The sequence below is a fragment of the Crocuta crocuta genome, unplaced genomic scaffold (assembly GCF_008692635.1).
Source record: "Crocuta crocuta isolate KB4526 unplaced genomic scaffold, BGI_CrCroc_1.0 scaffold426, whole genome shotgun sequence".
NCBI lineage: Eukaryota > Metazoa > Chordata > Mammalia > Carnivora > Hyaenidae > Crocuta > Crocuta crocuta.
Window position 1 is genome coordinate 499,154 of NW_027532452.1, and position 24,935 is coordinate 524,088.

Here is a 24,935-nt window from a genome sequence, read left to right on the forward strand (position 1 = left end):
CTATCTGCCCCTCCTGTGCTTGTGCATGCATGCTGTCTTTCAAAATAAACAAACATTAACAACAAAAAGGAAAAAAAAAGGTGATCTCAATACCAAAAGAAGAAATAGAGACCATAAGATTGCTGATTATCATAAGATACTATATGCATTGTGGGGAAAGATGAAAAAGAGCTCAAGTTTTTACTGTGATACACTGAGTTTGACAACCGTCTCCTACCTTGTTAGAAGGCTTCATTGCTATTGAAATGACAGGATCAGGAACATGAATTGACTCCTAAAATATTTTTTAAAAGAACAGAGAAGAATTCAAATATAGTATTGTTTGGGTCAGATGAATTAATTTTAATGTGCTACTTACAAAAGAACAAAGTACAAATACCAGTCAACATGTTTAGGCTACACAATATATAGTGTGGTCTGTTTTGTATTAAACATATCAATATAATACATCAATAAATAAAGGCACACATTTACATGATCTCCTCCCTCCCAAAATAACAAAAATAATTTATTTATTAACTGTTTAAGACCTCTAAGTTTACTGACACCTTTGGTTTAAACATAATCATAATGAACCCAATGCCAAGATGTGGAATTTCTTATTGGCTAGTGGCTACATGTGCTGTTGTTATCTTTTGATAAGTTACTTTATTTAATCAAAATATACCATGACCATTGATAAAACAGAGAAAGGACACTAGATTCTTTATACTTATGATACCTCATTCAATCAATCACAATTCTGACAAGCAGATGTTATTATCCCCATTTTGCAAATATAATTATTAAGGGCTTAGAAAGAGACAAAATAACTTGGCCAAGGGCCAGTAGGGAGTACGGGCCAAAGGTGAGACTCTAATCAAGCTCTATTTGCTTCAAAGCCTAACCACTTCCCACAACCTCCAGTCCCTCATATTACTGATGACAAATACTTAGAGAAGGTCTTATCAATAATATTTGTTTACAAAACATGCCCCTTCTCTAGATCCCCTCCCAAACCTGTAGAGATTTTGATTTTCTGTAGTATCTTAAATCAGAATGTAAAATCATAGACATTAGAGAGTATTTTATACAGAAAAACTAAATTATAAAATTATGAATTCGTCACATAATACAGGAACTATTATAGTGCTCCTCTGTTAGAGATGGACCACTTATGTAAAGGACCCCCTATAAATTCCTTCACTGCAAATCTCCATCTCCCTGCGTACTCCTATTCTTTCTTTACTGGATTCAGCTTACACAGATGATCTTACTGTCAGAGAGCCGGTTTGCCTACAGGGGCAAAAAAGGGAAATAAGTGAGAGATTCATAGGCAGGACCTGCTCAAGCATGCTCTTTCCTTTGGGACCCCTCAGTGATGAAAAAACACCGAGTTCCACAGGGCAGGCTATCTGCAGTAGGATTGTTTAGTTGCACCTCGCCTTCGAGCAGGGTTCCATTCTGCTATCCCCTCGTCTACATGTTCAGGTTCTCCGGGGGAATGAGGCAAGGGTCCACTCTGGCTGCTAGATTAGTAAGTGCCACTCCACTGGGACTAGCCTGATTGTGGTGACAGGAATTAGAGGGGCATATCCAATGGGGAGGCAGGTCTCAGAGTAGAGGAGTCGGCGCTACACAGTCCAGGTGCAGCTAGTGAAGAGTCCTCCCTCCGTGCTACACCTCAGAGGACTGTTTAATAATTCAGAGAATTATTTCACTAAGAAAAACCAGCTCAGTTAGCTTACACAGAGCATCTGTCTAACTGACATCCAAAGAGCCACAACAAATCTATACTGATGCCTGTGGCAACAAGTAAAAACTTCTGTGGTTTTTTCTGAAGTACTAAATGTACTATATAAAAACATAAACTGTTAAAACTTAGGTGACAAACAGCCTTGAAATGAAATGACATACCATAGAAAGGTCACTATTATTTTTGTTTGTGAATGTGTCTCCGCTAGCACAGTCAATGCCAAATAATGCACAGATGTCTCCAGCATACACTTCCTCAACATCCTAAATAAAGAAATAACGCAAAATGATGCTTGCAAGTAATACAAATCAGGACATGGTAGCTAAAAAGTAATCACACAATAAACACATTGTACCTAAACAAACATGGCAGTAGCTCACCATGGATTCTACAAAGAATGAATTAGATAGAACCAGTGCAATACCATCAATCAACCATAGCAAGATGTAGCTTGAGTAGGGCCTTTATTTAAACCACATCTCAAATGACGAGATTTTCCTTTAAATGGAAACTTACTATGGCATCATTATTTGGAGGATCTGTAGTAATGACAGAACACAGAGCCTCACACTTCTAAAGTTATTTCTATGGATTTACATGGAGCACCTAGGTAGCCCAGTTGGTTAAATGCCTGACTCTGGATTTTGGCTCAGAACATGATCCCATGGTTGGGAGATTGAGCCCTGCACCGGGCTCTGCACTGAGAGCACGGAGCCTACTTGGCATTCTCATTCTCTCTCCGTCCCCCCGCACCACCACCACCACCACCACAACCACCACCACCACACCACGCTGCCCCTACTGCACTGGCCTGCATGCACGCTCTCTCTCAAGAAAAATAAAATTAAAAAAAAAAAAAAAAAGGATATTATACATGTTGCCACAGTCCAACAATGACATACGTATGACAAAAACATAGGAAAAACCGCAAAGGAAGTTTTGAAAACAAAGGCAGGGGAATTCAGCTCATTGTACTTAAAATAATCTTAATTTCTCACAGATGCAAGAAGTCAAGTAAACACAGGAAATCGAAGAACAAAGCATTGGTGCCTCTTAAGTTTCCTAGTTTTTGTCCATTTATACTGACAGTTCATTCATAACAGCTGTGGCTGTGAATGAGCAAGTGTGCCTGAGTCATTAACCATTACACAGAAAGAACACATCTCCTAGCGTCTGGCCCATAAAAACAAACAGCTGTGACAATCAGGAATCCCTCTAGAATGCCCTCTGCTGCCTAACTCACAAAACAGCAATTGCATCCAATTTTGAAAGACTGCTCATTCACCTTCCAGGAATGACAAAGTTATGACTACCAGAGATTTCTGAATGTTGTAAGATTTTGCTCAAATAAACCTCTCCCAGAATACAGAGCTGACTTAGGAAAGAGCGGGACGGAGTAGGAGACAACCTCACACACTTAGCTTATCTACCAAGGCCCAATCCTAAAAGAACCAAGAAGGCATGGATAGATTCAGAGTCAGTTCAAAATTTCAACCCATAAACCAAAGTTTATTTCCCAGATTAGAGTTTTGAGAGGTTCTTCAGATGGATTTTAGCACCAAGTTGGTTCTATAATAGGAATAAAAAGCTCAAGGATTAAACAGGGCTTTCACACAGGCCATACTTCTAAAAGTAAATTCCCTGAACAACATGGGAGGCTATGTATGAATTAATTACTCTCAATTGCCTCTGAGAACCAGCCACACTGTCCTAACACCTATTTTATACTCTTTGTGATGGTAGCCCTTGAGAAAGGTGCTGAACCTTGTGTTCTGAGTCTTAGGGAACTAACTAGCCTTCTCCTTAACCTTGGCCATTGAGGAAATACAGCTAATCACAAACACGGACATCAAATGTGTCCTTAACATCTACTAATTTAGCCCATACTAAAGTGCTACATCAGAATTATAGCAGGGGCACCTGGGTGGTTCAGTCGGTTAAGCATCCGACTTCAGCTCAGCTCATGATTTCACAGTTCATGAGTTCGAGCCCCACACTGGACTCTGTGCTGACAGCTCAGAGCCTGGAGCCTGCTTTAGATTCTGTGTCTCCCTCTCTCTCTGCCCCTCCCCTGCTCATGCTGTCTCTCTCTCAAAAATAAATAACTGTTAAAAAATTAAAAAAAAAAAAAGAACTGTAGCATATCTAAGTAAAAAGGAAGAAGCTAGGAAAACACATTCAAGTAGAAGTGATTTTCTTGTGGGGCTCAGGATACCAAGAAGGAAGATCTAGTTCACATGAACTGCATGAGAGAGATTTCTGATCCCCCAGCAAGGACCTGCACTTGCCTCCATCATGTCGGCATGCATGCGAACCAGCCTCTGCACCCGCACTTTCTTTCCCGTCCGCGTGTTGTAGATGGTGTCACCCTTCTTCAGCTCTCCTTGATAATTGCGGACATATGTTAACTGTCCAAATCGCCCAGCCTAGAAGTCAAGATTGGGTAAGGGCAGAAAGACAAAAGAGATGTAAGAATCAAAATTAGGAGAAAAAGTTCACAACAACCTCCAATTATTCCCTTTCAACTTTAGTAGTATGCTTTATATATGTGTTTTGGTTTACTGTCATAAAATTCTTAACATTTTGGCTTTGAATATACAGGAGTTAAATGGTTATGGCTGATTTTTTTTGGTTAACACAATCCATGATATTATTTGATTCTTCTGAAATAAAAATCAGAAAATAATTTTAAATTGTATATGCAATAAGGACATATCCTTTTGCCTTCTAATATTATTTCATAAGTTCAGTTTAATTAAGATGTAAAACACAAAATTGTAATTATTGAAAAGACAATATATATTGCAGAAAACAAAAATATAATTAGAAACAGTAAAGGTGCACTATACAACTAAAAAAAACCTTTGATAAGCACCTGGAAAGCTATACAAATAAGCATTTTTTTTTGAGAGAGGGCATATATGAGCAAGGGACAGAGAGAGAGGGAGAGAGGGAGAAAGAAAAGTGAGGTTCACCCGAAGTGGGGCTAGAACTCATGAACCAGGAGATCATGAGCCGAGCCGAACTCAGATTTTTAACCGACTGAGTCACCCAGGTGCCCACAAAGAAGCATTCTTTAAGAATGTGAAATAAACACAGATCAATTCTTTTTTAATTTTTTAAATGTTTTTAAATTTATTTCTGAGAGAGAGAGAGAGAGACAGTGTGAGCAGGGGACGGTCAGAGGGAGAGGGAGACACAGAATCTGAAACAGGCTCCAGGCTCTGAGCTGTCAGCACAGAGCCCAACATGGGGCTCGAACCCACGAACTATGAGATCATGACCTAAGCCGAAGTCGGACGTTTAACCACTGAGCCACCCAGGTGCCCCAATCACGGATCAATTCTTCCTCAATATTAACACTAGCCAATTAGATATGCTTTAAAAGTTGCCAATTCTTCCCATGCTAACATATAGGTTTAACACAATAGCAATAAAATTCCCAAGTGGAATTTTTTAAACATTTGATTAATGATTTTAAAATTCATTTAGAAGAATAAATGGATAAAAATGGAAATTTCTGAAGACTTATGGCAATAAGCTAACCCCGACTAATATAAAAACATATTAAACACTCTAAACTTAAAAAGTACAGAAGTACTATCAAGACACCACCAGACATTCTTTGCAGAGCTATAACAATCCTAAAATTTGTATGGAACCATAAAAGACCCTGAATAGCCAAGGCAATCCTGAAATTTTAAAAGCAAAACTGAGGCATAATGATTCTGGATTTCAAGCTATATTACAATGCTGTGTCCTCAAGACAGTATGGTCCTGGCACAAAAACACACAAATAGATCAATGGAATAGAACAAAGAGAGAACCCAGAAATGGACTCACAACTATAAGGTCAATTAATCTTCAACAAAGTGAGAAAGTAATTGTTGGAAAAAAGACAGCCTCTTCAACAAATGGTGCTGGGAAAACTAGACAGCAACATACAGAAGAATGAAGCTAGACCACTTGCTCATATCATACAAAAATGAACTCAAAATGAATTAAAGACCTAGATGTGAGACAGGAAGCCATCAAAATCCTAGAGAAGAACACAGGCAACAACTTTTTTTTTTAATGTTTTATTTATTTTTGAGAGAGAGGGAGACAGAGACAGAGACAGCGTGAGCAGGGGAGGGTCAGAGAGAGAAGGAGATACAGAATCCGAAGACAGGCTCCAGGCTCTGAGCTAGCTGTCAGCACAGAGCCCGAAGCGGGGCTTGTACCCACGAATCATGAGATCGTGACCTGAGCCAAAGTCAGACGCTTAACCAACTGAGCCACCCAGGCGCCCCATGGCAGGACCTCTTTGACCTCGGCTATAGCAACTTCTTACTAGACATGTCTCTGGAGGCAAGGGAAACAAAAGCAAACATGAACTATTTGGATTTCATCAACATAAAAAGCTTCCACACAGAGAAGGGAACAATTAGCAAAACTAAGAGGCAGCCTACAGAATGGGAGAAGAGATTTTCAAATGACATATCTGATAAAGGTTTAGTGTCCACAATCTATAAAGAAATTATCAAATGCAACACTCAAAAAACAAACAATCCAGTTAAGAAATGGGCAAAAGACGTGAAAAGCCACTTTTCCAAAGAAGACATTGAGATGGCTAACTGACACATGAAAAGAGGCCCAACATCATTCATCATCAGGGAAATACAAATCAAAACCACACTGAGATATCACCTCATGCCAGTCAGAATAGCTGAAATTAACAAGACAAGTAACAACAGGTGTTGGTGAGGACACAGAGTGGAACCCTCTTGCACTGCTGGTGGTAATGCAAACCGTGTAGCCACTCTGGGAACAGTATGGAGGTTCCTCAAAAAGTTAAAAATAGAACTACCCTACAATCCAGCAATTTCACTATTAAGTATTTACCCAAAGAATACAAAAGTACAGATTCAAAGGGGTACATGCACCCCAATGTTTACAAGCAGCATTACCAACAGCCAAACTACAGAGGGAGCCCAAATGTCCACTGACTGATGAAGACGTGGTGTTTGTGAAGACACACACACTCTCTCTCTCTCTCAGCCATCCAAAAGAATGAAATCTTGCCATTTGCAAGGACATGGATGCATCTAAAATGCATTATGCTTAGCGAAATAAGAGAAAGACAAATCCCTTGTGATTTCACTCATGTAGAATTCAAGAAACAAAGCAGATGAATACACGGCAAGAAGGGTGGTAGAGAGAAGAGAGGGAAACTAAAAAGACTCTTAATGATACAGAACTGAGTGGTGATGGAGGGAGAAGGGTGGGAGATGGGCTAAGTGGGGCATGAGTATTTAAGGGGGACACATGTTGTGATGAACACCATGTGTTGTATGTAAGTGATAAATCACTAAATTCTAATCTCGAAACCAATATTGCAGTGTATGTTAACTAAAATTTAAATTAAAAAAAATACAGAAGTAGCACAAATTAAACTGAAGAGCCTATAGATACATTTGTCAACAGATGATGATGACAAAAGACATAACAGAAAAGCACAGCGTTGTTCAAAAACTGGTAAACTGGGGCACCTGGGTGGCTTAGTTGGTTAAGCGTCCGACTTTAGCTTAGGTCATGATCTTGTGGTTCGTGGGTTTGAGCCCCGCGTCGGGCTCTGTGCTGACTGCCAGCTCGGAGCCTGGAGCCTATTTCAGAGTCTGTATCTCCCTCTCTCTCTGACCCTCCCCTGCTCACGCTGTCTCTCTCGCTCCCAGAAATAAATAAAAATATAAAAAAAAAAACAACTGGTAAATGGACTACTGGCCCTCTATTTGGAGGAAGAGGAGATACACTTAAGAGTCCACCTCACAGCATACAGCAGAAAAAAATTCCAGCTGGATTAACAATGGAAAAAAAAAACACACACACCATAAAAGAGATAGAAGAAAACAAAAGTATTTATGAAATATATACAAAGAAGAAGGCTTCTAAGGTTAAAAATGAGAGAACTATAAAAGACTGCTATATTTGACTGTAAGTTTTAAATTGCTAATTGTTTTAAAAAATAAGTAATATTAGCTTCTGACTCTTGATATTGACTCAGGTTGTAATGTTGTAGTTGTGAGATTGAGCCCCTTGTCAGCCTCGGCACTAAGCACGGAGCCTACTTAAGATTCTCTCTCTCTGCCCCTCCCCTCTCAAAATAAACAAACATTAAAAAGTAAGCTTTATTAGAAAAGGGTCATTCAAATAAGTAAACACTTTGGCACTAAATTTATTTATTTATTTTAAGGTTTGCTTATTTTTGAGAGAGAGAGGGAGAAAAAGTGTGAGCAAGGGAGGGGCAGACAGACAGGGAGACACAGAATCTTAAGCAGGTTCCAGGCGCTGAGCTGTCAAGCCCCTGACACTAATATTTAAAAAAGAAATGAAGAGGGGGCGCCTGGGTGGCTCAGTTGGTTGACCTCTGACTTCAGCTCAGGTCATGATCTCAAGGTTCATGAGTTCCACCCCCACTCTGGCTCTTTGCTGTCAGCACAAAGCCAGCTTCGAATTCTCTGCCCCCCTCTCCTGCACCTTCCCTGCTTGCTCTTTCTCTCAAAAATAAAACATTAAAAAAAAAAAAAAAGAAAGAGACAATTACAAAAGAGGAATTATAACTGAGTAATTAATATATGGAAAAATACTCGCTATCATTAGAAATTAAAGTAAGATGAAATACTACAAAACTATTTTTCATTCTTAAAAGTGGTAATAATTTTTAAATAATACTCAATGCTGGGGAGCCTGGGTGGCTCAGTTGGTTGACTGTCCAACTCAGGTCATGATCTCTCAGTTTTTGAGTTCGAGCACCACATCAAGTTCTGTGCTGACAGCTCGGGGCCTGGAGCCTGCTTTGGATTCTGTGTCTCCTCTCTCTGCCCCTCCCCCACAGACGCTCTGTCACTCTCTCTCAAAAATAAACATTTAAAAAATTTTTTCTTAGGGGCGCCTGGGTGGCTTAGTCAGTTGAGCGTCCGACTTTCGCTTGGGTCATGATCTCGCGGTTCGTGGGTTCGAGCCCCGCGTCAGGCTCTGTGCTGACTGCCAGCTCAGAGCCTGGACCTGTTGCAGAGTCTGTGATTCCCTCTCTCTCTGACCTTTCCCTGCTCATGCTGTCTCTCTCTCTCCTAGAAATAAATAAAACATTAAAAAAAAAAATTTTTTTTCTTAAATAAGTAAAAACTCAAATGCTGATAAAGTTATTCACTGAAATAATTTAATACATTAACCCTGAGAGTATGAAAGAAATCTGGCAATAAACCATTCCATTCCTTTAATTAAGTAATCACTATTCTAGGAAAACTAAGAAGACATTCCTAAATATATATTTTTAAAAGCTTTACACATAATAAATTGTCACTGCAATGTTATTTGTAATTTTTAATTTAAAATTATCTTTTTTGGGGCGCCTGGGTGGCTCAGTCGGTTAAGTGTCTGATTTCAGCTCAAGTCATTATCTCAAGGTTCATGAGTTCGAGCCCCACATCAGCCTCTGCTGACAGCTCAGAACCTGGAGCCTGCTTTGGATTCTGTGTCTCCCTCTCTCCGCCCCTCCCCCACTCGTGCTGCCTTTGTCTCTCAAAAATAAACATTAAAAAAATTTTTTTAAATAAAAAACAAAATTAACCCTTTTTTCTTTTAGAAGTGTATTGTAAACCTTTTTAAATGAAAACTAAGAAGAAGTCTCCAAACTATAGTCCCATCCTAGAAATAACCACTCTTAACACTTCAAAATTATCTTTTTCCCCACTTACAATATATAAACAGAAGGAACAACACCTGAACAAAAAGTCACCCATGTACTCAAATCTTGGTTTCTAATACCATTCTCGACTAAAAAGAAACACAGCACCTAGAGAAATGGTTGATCCTAGGGCTGGGACAGAGAATACAAATGATAGACATGGAGGATCCTACAGTGGCACAAAGTCAGGAAGTATTCAAAAGGACAAAGCAGTGAAGGATGTCAAAGGGACACAGGAGCACCTGAAAGAGCTCCAATGGCCACACCTGGGCAACAAAATTAATAACATATGACTCATCGTATCTCACAATTAATATCTATGAGGCCATCATGACATAAAGGAATGACTGAATAAAAATATAAATGGGGGAGAGAAGACAACTCTCCCACATGGATGAATCCCAAGTAACTGACAGCTGCTACTCCCCCCTCAAAAGGGTAGAACATAATTCCTCACCCCTTAAGTGTGGGCTGCGTGCAGTAACTTCCTGCTGAAGAGGCAGTAGGGAAAGGGCTGGGGGGACTTTCAGCAGAGCAGTCTATAACCAAATCTTTCATAAAGTCATTTTGTAATAGGAAGAAAATCTTGCGAATAGTCCTACATACAGCAATTAAATACATCAGAAAGCCACTTACCTCCAGTTTAAAAGCCAGGCCTACAAACGGGTGGCAACTGTTTCTTTCGGGGTTCATTAAGATTTTGTTTTTCTCTTTTGAGTCACTTAAAAGAAAGGTAAATCTATGAGATGCAATATTTGATAACATCAATTTGTTTCATCAAAGAGTTTTACATGAGAAAAAGCACATGCGTGCTAAACATTTGTGACCTCCCATAGGTGAAAGTCCACTGAAAGAAATTATTAAGAATAACTTCTCAGGGCTTAGTTACTACATTATAACAGGACCAGAATAGACTAAAAACACAGAAGTGGCAGAGAAAAGAAAAATAATCAATGAGAATTTAAAAAATGTTTGTTTCTCAAAGTTTGGTTTTTTTTTTTTGGTATGACTGAAAACAGCTGGTCCTAAATGAAAAAATTTACTAAAGATGTAAACCTTGGTAGATAATAAATCATACTTCTAACTCACCAACAGAATGAGCTATGGAAAGTAGTATAAGAAGTATTTTTCTAGATGTCAGAGTGTTACCCAGATAGAAACGGGTGATTGATTTTAGTAAATTATAGGAAAAAAACAACAAACACAACTTAATCAAAAGTTGTTAAATTCTTAATTCCTTTCATAGAATGTAAGTGTTAAAGTATTTGTGTATAAACTAAGATTCAATTTCCAAGACTTACTTTTCCTGATTGAGAATAGCATAATTTTGGACTTCAGACGGATTTGGGAGGTATTCTAAAACAGCATCTAGAAGAGGCTGAACTCCCTTGTTCTTCAATGCACTTCCCACAAAGACAGGAGTAAATGACCTATTTAGAGTAGCTCTTCGGATTGCATGCTACAAAAGAAAAAAAATTTAATAATTATTAGTTAACCTTAAGTTTTGTGTTTCAAATCAATTACAAACCAACAAGTGAAAAAAATGAACTGATGCTCTTTGGAGCACAGGCTACTGTGGAGACTAGCATTATGTCTCTATAACTTAAGGTCAAAATACAAGAAGAAAAATCTGTTCCTTTTTCAGGGCTAGGAAGCTATTTACTGTATAACTGCTTTTGACACTCCTGCAATGTCACTAATTTTTAATTTGACAAAAAAACACATACATACACGTAGAAAACAGGCACACACAGAACTGTCTAAACAGTATGCTAACAATTATGTAAAACAAAAGGAAAAGTAATGCACACACACCAATCTCTGGAAAGATACACCAAAATCTATTAATCGGTAATCTGTTTGCAGGAAGAGGCAGAAAACTAGGCAAACAGGAGTCAGGTGGGAGATTTTTTTTTTTTCACTGTGTACCTTTTTGTTTTTAAATGTTTAAGACAAATGAAAATAGCATCTTTAATTGACAGATTTGTTTTCTTTTTTTAAAAAACGACATACATACAGGAAGCCAAAGAGTACAAAATCACTCATAAATTAAGGACCATGACTGTCATACAGGCTCTAAAATAACAATCTCCAGGCTCCACCCCAACCNGCCCCAGCTGCGTGCCCCAGGCGGCCCTCCTGGCTAAGCAGGCCTCCCAGCAGCTGAAGATCTTACAGCAGTGCTGGAGCCACAGCCGCCACAGTAGACATGCGGAGCCAGCGTACAGTTCTTTCTCAGTCCTCATGAAAAAACAGAAAACTAGCTGCCCTAAAAGACATTTACAACCACAATTTCTAAACACCACCACAGTGAAGAGTAGGATAGCAGCTGCATACGATAAAGGGAGTAGTATGAAAAGGGTGAAGGATGCACAGCAAGAAAGAAATTACTATTTGAAATGATCACAAAAGCTGGCTTTTGCTGTTCCTAGGATCCAGAAATGGCTACATTACTAACCACTTAGGTTACCCCTATGCCACATGATCACAACTCTGACTTTCCACCCCTCTCATATATTCAAGTAGGGACATAAAAGAATCTTACCATCTTTAGCTTACATATATTTGATACAGAAATACTGGAGGGTGGTAGATTTAACAAAAGCTTTATTTTTCCAAAAATCTCCCTTGTTTTCCTAAGTATCACTTTCACGCTTGAAAGTTGTTCCTACATCCTAGGTTTAATTTTTTTTTTTTTTTTAAAGAATGGCTATACTTTTTCTACAGTGACTGCATCACTTTACATTCCTACTAGCAATGCACAAGAGTTTCAATTTCTCCAAATCCCCGCCAATACTGGTCATTTTACAGAAAATAACATTAACTGGGGCACTTGGGTGGCTCAGTTGGTTAAATATCTGACTTCGGCTCAGGTCATGATCTTGCTGTTCGTGAGTCTGAGCCCTGCATCAGTCTCTGCGCTGACAGCCCAGAGCCTGAAGCCTGCTTCGGATTTGGTATCTCCCGCTCTCTGCCCCTCCCCAACTTGTGCTCTGTCTCTTTCTTTCAAAATTAAATAAAAAATATTTTAAAAAACACATTAACAGAAAAAAAAATTTATTCTGGGTTTTTGGTTTGTTTTAAATAGCCATCCTAGGGGCGCCTGGGTGGCTTAGTCAGTTGAGCGTCCGACTTTCACTTAGGTCATGATCTCGTAGTTCGTGGCTTTGAGCCCCGCGTCGGGCACTGTGCTGACTGCCAACTCAGAGCCTGGAGCCTATTTCAGGGCCTGTGTCTCCCTCTCTCTCTGACCCTCCCCTGCTCACACTCTCTCTCTCTCCTAGAAATAAATAAAAATATTAAAAAAAAAAAATAGCCATCCTAATAGATAAAGTGAAATCTCATTATGGTTCTGATTTGCTTTCCCTAATGATTATTGATGCTGAGCATCTTTTTGTGTGCCTATTGACCATCTGTATGTCTCCTATGGAAAAATTATCTATTCAAAAAACAAATACAAGTCTCAGAGATCTTATTTTTAAAGAACTAAATGATCAAGTCAAGAAATCTATACAGCCCTTCTAAATAGTACTACACGTATCAACATTTAGTCTGCAAACATTTANCTGTGTCTCCCTCTCTCTCTGACCCTCCCCTGCTCACACTCTCTCTCTCTCTCCTAGAAATAAATAAAAATATTAAAAAAAAAAATAGCCATCCTAATAGATAAAGTGAAATCTCATTATGGTTCTGATTTGCTTTCCCTAATGATTATTGATGCTGAGCATCTTTTTGTGTGCCTATTGACCATCTGTATGTCTCCTATGGAAAAATTATCTATTCAAAAAACAAATACAAGTCTCAGAGATCTTATTTTTAAAGAACTAAATGATCAAGTCAAGAAATCTATACAGCCCTTCTAAATAGTACTACACGTATCAACATTTAGTCTGCAAACATTTAACAGCCTTGTCTCTTAATCGGTCTTTATTGCTGTAACATTTCTGTATTTATCTTTTCTTAAGATATACCCAAGAGGTTGGATGTTTAAATATCTTTTTTTCTAAAATAAACTGTAACTTTTTCCCATTTTAAGATATTACAGAACTTAGTACTTTAAAAAGAAGAGTTATATGCCACAGCCAAGTATTTTTTGAAAAAAATCCACAATGTTAAATAAATTTGCTCAGATTTCATTAATAAAAGCCATGCATAAAAGCATCATGCCTTTTCCCCCACCAAAAACAAAGAAAAAAATCCCACCTCTTTCTCTGGATAATGTAAGACTTATTTTGAGAGCACTTGCCTTTAAATCAGAAACTGAGGGGATTTTTTCTTCCAGGAACATCTCACCAAGCTGTTCATCTGAATTGGCAACACATTCAATCAGTTCCTGCCGCTGGTCAGCTGCTGCCGCCCTGAATTCTGCGGGAATTTCCTCATATCGAACAACTTGACTAAAAAAAGAAATGCTTTGTGTTGCTACTTTAAGGATATTCAATTAAACATAAAATGCATCAACGACAAAAATGAACTCTAATGCCTAACTTTTTTTAGATTAAGAACTGATATATTTGCATTAAAATGGCAATGTAAGACCAATGTATATCTTTAAAATTTAGACAAAATAGTGGGCAAAAATACTTAAATAGGCAAAGTAAATCGCTCAAGGTTGTACTACTAGTAAATGTAAGAGCCAAGATTCAAAGCCAATCTGACTCCAAAGTTCATATGACTCCTGAAGATTCTATTAACTAAATTAACCAGAACATCACAGTCACTAACAAACAGGAATAGAGACCTGACTCTATTTCTTTCCATTAATAACCCAATTACACAATGTTAACATAGAATACGTTAATTTATAGTTTAGAAAAAAAAAAAAGGTTAGTAAATATGACAAACTCTTCAACCTTTACCCCAAGTTCTCCGTTCCTCTATAGGCTGAATAGGTAGACTCACAAAGTATACACAACTGAGAAATGGATATACTTGATATTTAAAAACATCAGTCTCAAAGACTTTCAAAGTATTTCTTTAAAAATGGAAACTAATTTCAAAAAAGTAAGCTTTTCAAAAAACATGTTCCTAAAATAAAAAAGTAAAAGAAGTCAACTGCAAATAGTGAGAATAAAATTCTTATTATCCTAAAGAATGCTCTTCACAGCCTTCGGATCATAATTTCACCCTTCCTGTTAAGCTCCCTGGTTCTTACTCTTTTGTGTCAAAATCATCTGTGGAGACCTTTCAAAATTTATATACCCAGTGGTCTAGGGCTGGGAGAGGGGTCAGATATAAGAAATTTTTATCTGTGGTCGGAGCATACAACAAAGTTTAAGAGCCTCTATTTTAGAAGACAACTGTGTGCCCTGGTAATTCTGGGAAAGTGGATTTATTCATTCATTTACAAATATTTTTTTTAGTACTTATTACGTACCAGTAAGTCCTAGGACTGGGGACACAGCACTGAATAAACTTGACTAAAATATCCCCGTAATCTTGACCTTACATTCTAAGAAACAGTAGATGAACTGTAGTCACTATCGTTACAGAAAAAGTGAGAGAAACACCAAAACCTCTCTCTGCCTCCAAGACAGCTGAAGAGGACAAATGATAGTTAACTGATCACAACACCTTTCACCCACCTGCCAGCCTAGCAATTTGTTCCACAGCAGAGAAAGAAAACCTCTCAGGAATTATCCTTGGAGAAACTGCCAGGCTACTGAGGCCACTCCTCATAAGGAAGGGTTGTTTATGACCTCCCATAAGGAAGGGTTGTTTATGACTTCCCACATCGTGCAAAGCCACTCAAAGTGTGGTCTGTAGATCTACAATGGCAGCAGCAGCTGTGAGCTTTCTAGAAATGCAAATTCCAGGCTCCACCCTAGAGCTACTGAATAAGAATCTTCTGGAGGTAGATCCAGGAATGTGCTTTAACAAGCTTTCAGGTGATTTTTCTGAATGTCAAAGTTTGATTGCCACTGGGAAATTACAGTGTTTTGTACGCAGAGGTCAGTCAAAAGTTGACTGATGGACCAAATACCATGTCAAAAATTACCAATATTTTCTTGTATTTCTTCTTATATTATCCAAACCACATCTGTACTATTTTTGACTGCTTTCACATATTATCCTTTTATCTTTATAATCTCACAAAGTAGGTAGAGCACCTTTGATCCATATATTCTTCCCAGATTTTATCACAACATGTCATAACATGATATAAATTACCCAAAAAGTAACATACTCTCCCTTGGAATCAATACTAAGCAAAATGGGAAGTAGGATTAAAGGCATTAAAACAAAGTCATTTTGAAGTATGTTCCTCCAGCCAGATTTTAAAAAGAGGTTTCCTCGAAGTTTAAAGAACTCATCCTTCTGATGCTTCTTAAAATATAAGATTTCACTAATACATTTCTAACTTACCCAAAGTCTCCATCAAAGTAAATGGCTCGTTCCTCAATAAGATCTATTATACCTTTAAAATCACCCTCCAAACCAATGGGTATCTGCACAAATGCTGCATTATGACTCAATTTAGACCTGAAAAATAAAAATACACACGTTTACCTCTTTTTTTCCCCTGCCCTAAAACCCTTTGAAATGACAAAACTAAATCAATGGCAGATGTTGTGGAACTGGGAGGGAAGATGTTAGTTGGAAGAGCCCCACACAGGAAGCCAAAACCCCAATTAGGCAACAAAAGAACTCTAAACTCAGTGTTTTCCAATCAGATCCCCAGAATAGTCTGGATTAAAAACAGAAAGGGGAAGAACAAGTCATTGGTGATTGGTCAGAAAATGAAAGCAGAGTGGGAAGTGGGATCACCTTGCCCACCTCTCATTCTTAAACCAGCTGCCTTTAGCAAAGGGAAGGATAGCTGGCTGAAAAGGACGTTCTTACAGGAGACCTCTGAGTGCGCGTGTTAAAAATCAGACATTCATCGTTAGGTTGTACCCTTTAGCAGACACGATCACTCAAGGGATTCAGTAGCAGGAATTGTCACTCAAGAAGAAATATACTCTAGCTACTATTGTTTAGTCTACACTCTAGGCTCCCATGTATAGCTCCGGATAGGTAACTAGAAATCACCAAATAACTGAAGGTTTACCAATAGCTTAAAAGAGAGTTGTGAGCTCAAAAAATAGTAATCACTTCCAAGGAGAGAGTTACTAAAGAAAATAAAACGTAAAGGTCTGAGAAGTAATCACCCCATTAATGAAGATGTTGCAATAAAAGAGAAGCATTATGGAAATTACATAATTGCAGAAATTTAAAAAAAAACCAACAGGCTAAATAACAGAAGGGACACAGATGACTATCAGATTTGTGAGCTAGAAGACTGACCTCAAGAACTCTCTCATAACCCAGTCCAAAATAAGAAAAAATGAGAATGTACAGTAGCAAAGTTAACACATGGACACAGATCCAGTTAGAATTTCTAACATCTGTTTAATGGGAGTTAACAGAATGCAGATAAAAGGGAGCAGAGCTGAAAAGAACCGCAGTAGTCAAATGCTAAAAGAGAATCTTCCTGGAATTCAGACCAAGACTTGGTGGAAACAGTCCATCTCTTGCCAAGCACAAGTAAAATATCATAAAGACAAAAAATGACAACACTATGTTTTGCCAGGAAAATATTACAAATACCCAATAAAGAAGAATTTCATGCGCATATTCCCAAATTCATCACTTCCAAGAGGCACACAAAGCAATGCTGTCACTTGAAGTTCAATACCAATCTTGTCACCAGGCACACTTTGTCGCTCTTTGTCTCTCACTACCACAAACTTTATTGTCTGTTTTCATCAGCTCTGCCATGCGAATTGTGACTAGGAACTCGGCAGCTACATTTACACGCCTACAAAAAGTGCAAAGTGAAACTTCGACTCTTTTCAAAGGCTATGTGAAATATACAGTATAAGGCAAAACGTACAATGCTACAAGTACTACTCAGTTATACCTGCTACAGAAAGGAAGTGTTACTCTGGTCTTAGCAAGTATGTTACCATATGAACCCAATGGACTATATACCACACTACTTACGGACATTAATTCAAATTCCTTATGTAAAGAAGAAAAAAAGAGAGGATCATTCCCTAGGTTTGTCTAAATATATAAAGTATTTTCATAATCTATACTAGATTATTATTTCTCCAATCACAGCAAAACTGAATTATCCAATTGTTTTCTGAACTCACCTTAAATCCCCCTACAATTTTATATTTTCCCCAATTTACAGAGAAGGCAGTTCATGAGATAATCACCACAAAACTACTGACCTCAGTGTTTCTTTCTTTTTTTAAAGTTTCTTTGAATGTTTTATGTATTTTTGAGAGTGAAAGAGGGAGACACAGAATCTGAGGCAGGCTCCAGGCTGTCAGCACAGAGCCTGTGTCAGCTCATGAGATCATGACATGAGCCGAAGTCGGATGCTTAACCGAATGAGCCACCCAGGTGCCCCTGACCTTGGTGTTTCTTTTAATAAGTGACTCACATAAATTTTTTAGAGGTAAAAAAAATTACAAATAAAGCTTAATGACACTGAATTAACTGTCCTTCCGGATGTAAGCTTTCTTATATCCAGATCATCACAGCCTTTCCTGTTCTAAGGCTCAGTACCTCATTTGCTGCAGGGCCCTGGCTGGGTTGGAGCCCATTCGGTCCAATTTGTTAATGAAAGTTAGAAACGGAACGTTGTAGCGCTTCATCTGACGATTAACAGTCATGGTCTGGCACTGCACCCCTCCGACAGCACAGAGAACAAGGACTGCACCATCCAACACTCTCAGGGCCCTTTCAACTTCTATTGTGAAGTCCACATGTCCTAAATGAGACAAAGTGTGTGAGAGTCTTAAAGAGCAGTATGAATTTTGATAACATGCACAGTTTTAAGTTCTTATAACTCTGCTCATGACATAAGCCTTCTAATTAGAATGCGGATTTCTTAAACCACCACACCATTTACTCACCATAAGGTCCAGGGGCCCAACTCTTCAAAAACTACTAGGGCGCAGCCACCTTTCAATCAGCTACAGCTTGTAACAATCAAGAAGCTTCCTGCTCACAATTTATTTGTACTATTTTTCAAGGAAACCACAGGAGGAGGAAGTGTTCTAGGTCCCAAGTCAGATTTCTCTAACAGGAATTCACAGTCACACTTTTGAGTATTATTTGACAGTCAAAAATGAGCTGGATCATAGTGAAGAACTAAATGTGCTTTTGTGAAAACAAGCTGCAATAAAACCAAGAAAGAAGTCAACTCACCAGGAGTATCTATAATGTTGATATTGACATCCTTCCACATGGTGTAGGTGGCTGCTGACTGAATAGTGATTCCTCTTTGTCTCTCTAGTTCCATAGAATCCATGACAGCACCGACTCCATCTTTACCTTTCACCTAAACGTGAGCACAGCAAGTCAGATTTCCCTGTCCCTGCATCCCAAGGAGAGAAACCCTTACTGAGATGGAACTGGAACACAGCTAGTTAACCGATGCAATTTTCAGAGAAGGCTATCCTCAAACCATATCTTGGGAAATAAAAGAGTGATTACAGGTTTTGCCCTCTATTTACTGCCTCTCTTTTCATCGCCGTTCTCAGCACCACTAGCAGAGCAATCACCTCAGTCTTAAGAGCCAACCTTGTTTCCTTTACACTATTCCTGCCCATCAGGTTTGTGGTAGTCACATGCAGATGTTCAGAGAACAGATTTTTCCCTGCTCTACTACATGTGGATTTTGAGGCCTGGGTGGGAAGGATTCAGCTTTCAAAGTACTTGTGATTTAACAAGATGAGCTTCCTCTGAAGAAATGGAGAGTTAAGTTATTCAATGTTACGATAAAATCTTTTTCTTTTTCTTTTTTTGCCCCTCGCTCATAATGTATATGTCTGCCCACCATCAGGAGGCCACAGCTCAGGTGGGGTCTGACCATGCCTCCAGGTCCAAATATGGATTAGATGTCCAAGGCAGCAGGTGAGCCTGGGCACACCAGGGGAAGTGCCGCTGGGCTGTCAGCACTTTGGGAAGTCCCAGGGCTGCGGAAGCCCCAAGTCACACTTGGTGGCAGGTGGGAGGGAAGCAGCATCCCAAGTGTGGGGGCACAGGTCTCCTCCTCACAGACAGGCAGAATGCACAAGCAGGCCCCTGCCTCGCAAAAGACATTTATGGAAATGGGGGTGGGGGGGGTGCTGGTAGTCCTCAGGGGAGTCAGGGTCAAAAGCTGGCTCGTTTCTGCTGCAGCTGTGAATTGCAGGCTCAGGACACAGTGTTCCAGGGGTCCACGTAGCAGTAGCAGTCCATGTACTGGCAATGCACTTCTGTTCCGAACTGTCCAGGGAGCCGCTGGCTTCCAGATGCACTTCCGGAAGCACTTGTCTGTCATCCTCTGCAGCTGCTCCTGCGCCGTAGCCACTGCGATCTGCACCTTCACCTGCTCCATGCTGAGCCCCCGGGCCCAGCCTGCCGCCGCCTCAGCTCCCAAAATCTGAGCCCAAACCACACTCCATGGCTCCGCAAAGTACAAAAACAATTTTTTTGATGCATGTATTTTGCAACTATAAACATCATACTACATATAGTTTTTAAAGTCTTTTTCCACTTTACAAACATCTCTCCATAACATTAAAAACTACGGAAATACTACTTTAACAGCTGCTTAATACATCATGACTTTTTAACGAAAGTGTTAATTAACAAAGTTATATTAGTTTCAGGTGTAGACTTAACAGTCCTAAAAGACAATTCACTGAGAATCCACACAGTGATGGTCTCTAGGAAGATTCCTCACAACCACACTGCGAGCCAGTATGAACTATCCCATTTGTGACAGGACTCTGACTGAAGCTCCACTGTTACCATTCTTTTAATCTTTCAGGTTTTGTAATGTTCATTAAATCGTAACTACTAAATAATTAAAACCAAGCTCTCACTAACCTGGAACGAACCATGAACCACATACCTCATGCATCTTTGCAATTCTGCCAGTGTAGTAAAGCACTCGTTCTGTTAATGTAGTTTTCCCAGAATCAATGTGAGCTGAGATTCCAATATTTCGTATCTTTTCATTAGGAATCACCCCTGATGAACACCATCGGCAGACTTTCCAATTAACCTGAAAAAATAAGAGAGCTCATTTCAGTGCACTAACTATAAGAGATAACACTGGGTAATTAGAACTTGGTTGGTTGGTATCTTTCCACCAACGAATCTCAATGGACACCAAGCATCACTCTAGACAGCGTGGAAAGGCAAAAGAAGGAATGAATGCCTCAACCTGTGGCTCTTGTAACCAAAGGAGAAACTACAAGAGAGGACATAAGGATTCACACATTCTTAATAAAAACTAACTAAATCTGAAAAGATATATACAGGTACCAAAGAAGTGAATTAAATAAAAGGGGACAGGTACTTTCCCAAATATCACAGGTTTGAAATTATCCGCTGGGGCTGATAAAACCAGAAGGACAACTTCCAACCACTACTTCAATAGGAAATACAGTTTTTAGTTTAAATTTTACTTTGATTTCCCGCCCTTTTCCCTTACTGTAGTGTGGGCCACAGCTAACAAGGATGTTTGCAGTCTCCAAGGAAGCCCACAAAAAATTTCCAATTCCTTCTAAGCACAAAAATAATGACTTTTTAGAAAAACTTTTATTCTGGTGGGAGTGAGGGTAAAGGAGAATCCTGCATTTTACGGAATCAGGACACAATGTAAGCCTCTATCTATAGGACTGCACATCCAAAACGTACCGCAGCACTTTTGGGGAAAGGAAAACGGGAGACCTTAGAAAAGGCGGCAAATACTAAATGTATTCTGGTGGACAGGCACTTAGATAACTAATTCCACGACTACCAGCACGGAAAGCAAACAATGTTTGCATATTAGGAAAAGCTCAACTCCTGCCCAATCCTACTCCATTCTGCAACCCCCACAAAAGACAGAAATGCAAAGAAGAGTACCGGAAAGGCTGAACGCCAAAGCAAATAACCCATCCCAAGGACACTGTGCAGTGAAAAGAGCACTAGACGATCTGTCAGAAGCCCTGGGTTCGAACCCTGAATACACTAATTTTTCAGCTGGTCGGACCTTCACTCTAGTCACTTCTCTTTAATGTATGCCAAAAAGGGGCTTAACCATAAATCGGTGGCCCGTCCACTCCGCCAAGGCACCGAGACGCAGCTCACGAACAACGAGAACACGTGCAGGTACCGAAAGGCTTTTCAGCACTGAGGCACGACAGCTCCTATCCAGAGCTGTCAGGAGGTCCCAGGGAAGGAATCACTGTTCCCTTAGCCCTGGAGGACAGCAACGTCCCGTCCGCAGTCTCTGGTTCGGTCTCGCCTCGCCGGGCTCTAGTACCTGCTTCCCCTGCCATCCCAGGGTGGCGGGGACCCGCGGGAGAGGTCCATGCCCCAGAGCTGCGGCGACAGCTCCCAGCAACCTCATCGAGGCAAGCGCAGAACCGGTGTAAAGGTCCGGTGGCTCCGGGTCTGCTCTGCAACCAACCCCACAACTTGAAGCGTTCGAAGTCACGCCGGCAATCAGGGCCGGAAAAGTGCTTCCGGGGTGAAGGACGCTAGGGAGGCGAGGGGAAGGGAAAGAGGGGCTTCCGGACTTCAGAGCCGAACAGCGCCTTCCGACGCTGGGCGCCCTCTATAGACTTGGAAGAGATAGTGTAGTTGCTTTGTAGAGCCGATGGAACAATTTGCGTGCTCCCAGAAAGATGCAAACTTTCAAACGTGTTTGCGTATTCATTGTTGCTGTCATGTCTCCTTTTGTGTAGGTGAAATTTTTCATAACTTCAGAAAAATCTGAAATGTATTTCCCTCCCCCATCAAAGTGCCTAGAAGGTCCGGCTTGAGCAGCCACACCAATATAACAATGTGGAGAAATGTTTACAACAGAATTTAAGTGAGAAAACTGCAAAATTGTTATCTATGATATTACAAACACGAAAAAAAAATGATCTATAAGACATGACCTGAAAAGAATGTTGAAAAATGAACTATCAATTACAAGTGGGTTTTTTTCTTCTCATTTCAAAAAATTCATTGTTCGATGTTAAATGTTACATGTTCAGTACGTATGGATGACAGTATCCTTGCCGATTCCACTTGGATGTCTTAGAAGTGTCTCGAACTCTGTAGGTCTAAAACAGAGCTTCTGCTCTTCCTCTCAAAATCTTCTGTAGTCTTTATCTCGTGAATGGAAACTCCATTCGAGTTGCCCTGACCAAAAATGTTAGTCACTTCGACTGCACTCTCTGACACCTCTGGTCTAATCTGTCAGCGTATGCTACAGGCACCACCTTCAAAACTAGGTCCAGAACCTGCCCTGGACTCCCCACCTCTCAACACCGCCATCTCTCCACCTCACTGCTGTATAATAGATTTCCTTCATGATCTCACCGCTCCCCGGGAGGCGGTTTAGACTATTCACAACCTGTGACTAGAGGGCTCCTTTTAAAGTCACACCATGTCATTTTCCTAATGAAAATACTCCAGTGAGTTCATTGTTGCTGTTATCTCTACTTCTGTGTAGGTTCGAAACTTTTCGTAAGTAAATTAAAAACAAAAATCTGAAATGGCTTCCCCTTCCCCTCAGAGAAAGTGCGTCCAAAAGCCCTGCCTGAGCAGCCAGGCTAACGTGGCCGCGTTTCCCTTGCTGGTTTTGCTCCAGCCACACTGGCCTCCTTGCAGATCCTCCTATGACCAGAGAGTTTGCTCTTCCCTAGACACGGAGGTAGCTCTTTCCTTTATTTACTTCTCTCTGTTCTAATAGCCTCATCAATGAGGTGTTCCCTAAGGAACTCTTCTAAAACAGGGGGCTCCTCCCTTACTACCTTCCGATGCTGTTTCATTTTCCTTCCTTCCCATACCTGTTTATTATCTGACTCTCTCAATGGAAATCAGTTCCATAAGGAGAGCAATTTGCTTTTGTTAATTGCTGTATCCCTTAGCATGTGCTGGGTGCTCCACAAGGATTTGTTAAATGAATGTGTGAATGAGAACAAATAAATAGAAATCAAATTACAGGAGACAAGAAAAGAAAAACCAAAATCTCAAAGATCAATTTCAAATTTACTTTTTGTATATCATCCATGTATTAATTTGCAATAAAGGATTTGTAAACTGATTTGAAGAATAAATCCATTAACATTGAACATAACTTTAAATAAACATTTCTGACGGAATTTCAAAATTTTAGTCTTTATAAACCTTCATATGTATTTGTTTAAAATATATAAATTAAATACATAATTAAGTAAATGATGAGATTAAACTTTAATAGTTTTTTAAAGTTAAATTTCATTCTCATTGTCTTATGTGTATACATATATATTCATTTTTCTGTAATTATTATACCAACTATCTTTTTATTGTTATTAAGCATTTTTAAACAAAGTAATCAACTTTTCTTTACTCCAAAGAGAAAACTGGAAGGCAGAAAACCAAGAGCTGTCTATCTGAAATTTTATGAGTATTTTTATAGATTAAGTTTTAAAGTGGCAAAATAACATTTGCAATGTCATCCAATGCATTTCTACACTGTTAATTCATAATCATTTTATAATGTATAAGAAAATTGAAACTATCCCTAGTTACCAAAACATTGTATCTCTTTTCACTTAGAAATTGACCAAGTATTCAAGGACTAATTTAATTTTTTCTAAGGTCTAGAAAAGTTAACTGAGGATCTGAAAAATCACATTTTTAACTAACATATTCATTCTTTATAATTGATAGTATTATAATATGTAAGATTAAAACCCCCTTAGAAGACATATGTGTTACAATTTTATTTAAGCATCATTTTATATGTTGTAATCTTAATGGAGTTAATGATAACTTATTTGACCCATAAGATCAATATAGGAAATTTGTAAAGTTTTTTTTTTTTTTGAAAGAGAGAGATACAGAGCATGAGCAAGGGCGGGGCAGAGAGAGAGAGAGAGAGACAGAGAGAGAGAGAGAATCTGAAACAGGCTCCAGGCTCTGAGTTGTCAGCACAGAGTCCGACGTGGGGCTCGAACTCATTCAGGAACTATGAGATAATGACCTGAACCGAAGTTGGATACTTAACTGACTGAGCCACCCAGGCACCCCAGATACTTGTAAGGTATAAATGAGAAGTTCAACCTTAGTTTTATATAAACTAGAAGTTTTTATTAGCATTAATGTTCTATAATAAAAATTGGAAGAAGACATACACTTGACTTTAAATATTCATTCATTTACCCAGATCCATCCACTTATCAGAAATATTTCCTAAAGCTTTTTAAAAAACATTTTATAAACCTTATATTCATAATCATTAAATTCTATTTAAAAGCTCCTTTTTATCTTGAATCATACTAACACAATCTATTTAACAAAAGCTATTGCTTAAATTGTCCATATTCTTATGCAAAAGCAGCATAAATAATTTATTAGCTTTTTCTCTTAGACATTTTAGACTGTTTATTTGGAGTAGATTTTCCTAGATTGCACATATGACAGAATGACTTTAATTCATCTTTAAAAATTTTCAAG

The 24,935-nt window shown here is 39.1% G+C and overlaps 1 protein-coding gene and 1 pseudogene across 1 annotated transcript in view; both read right to left on the reverse strand.

Annotated features, from left to right (window-relative positions):
- The window catches only part of GFM1 (G elongation factor mitochondrial 1), a 48,126-nt gene extending 26,185 nt beyond the window's left edge, over window positions 1-21,941 (reverse strand). The window contains exons 1-11 of the mRNA XM_077779422.1: window positions 21,763-21,941; window positions 20,362-20,514; window positions 18,669-18,801; window positions 18,024-18,228; window positions 15,828-15,944; window positions 13,708-13,858; window positions 10,763-10,920; window positions 10,098-10,182; window positions 4,024-4,161; window positions 1,897-1,998; window positions 218-274 (exon numbers count right to left, since the gene is read on the reverse strand). Coding sequence (XP_077635548.1) covers window positions 218-274; window positions 1,897-1,998; window positions 4,024-4,161; window positions 10,098-10,182; window positions 10,763-10,920; window positions 13,708-13,858; window positions 15,828-15,944; window positions 18,024-18,228; window positions 18,669-18,801; window positions 20,362-20,514; window positions 21,763-21,849 — 1,386 coding nt within the window. The 5' untranslated portion in view covers window positions 21,850-21,941. The remainder of the gene's footprint in view (window positions 1-217; window positions 275-1,896; window positions 1,999-4,023; window positions 4,162-10,097; window positions 10,183-10,762; window positions 10,921-13,707; window positions 13,859-15,827; window positions 15,945-18,023; window positions 18,229-18,668; window positions 18,802-20,361; window positions 20,515-21,762) is intronic.
- LOC144244203 (mitochondrial import inner membrane translocase subunit Tim13 pseudogene) lies at window positions 19,617-19,909 on the reverse strand (annotated as a pseudogene).
- Window positions 21,942-24,935: the final 2,994 nt, after the last annotated feature.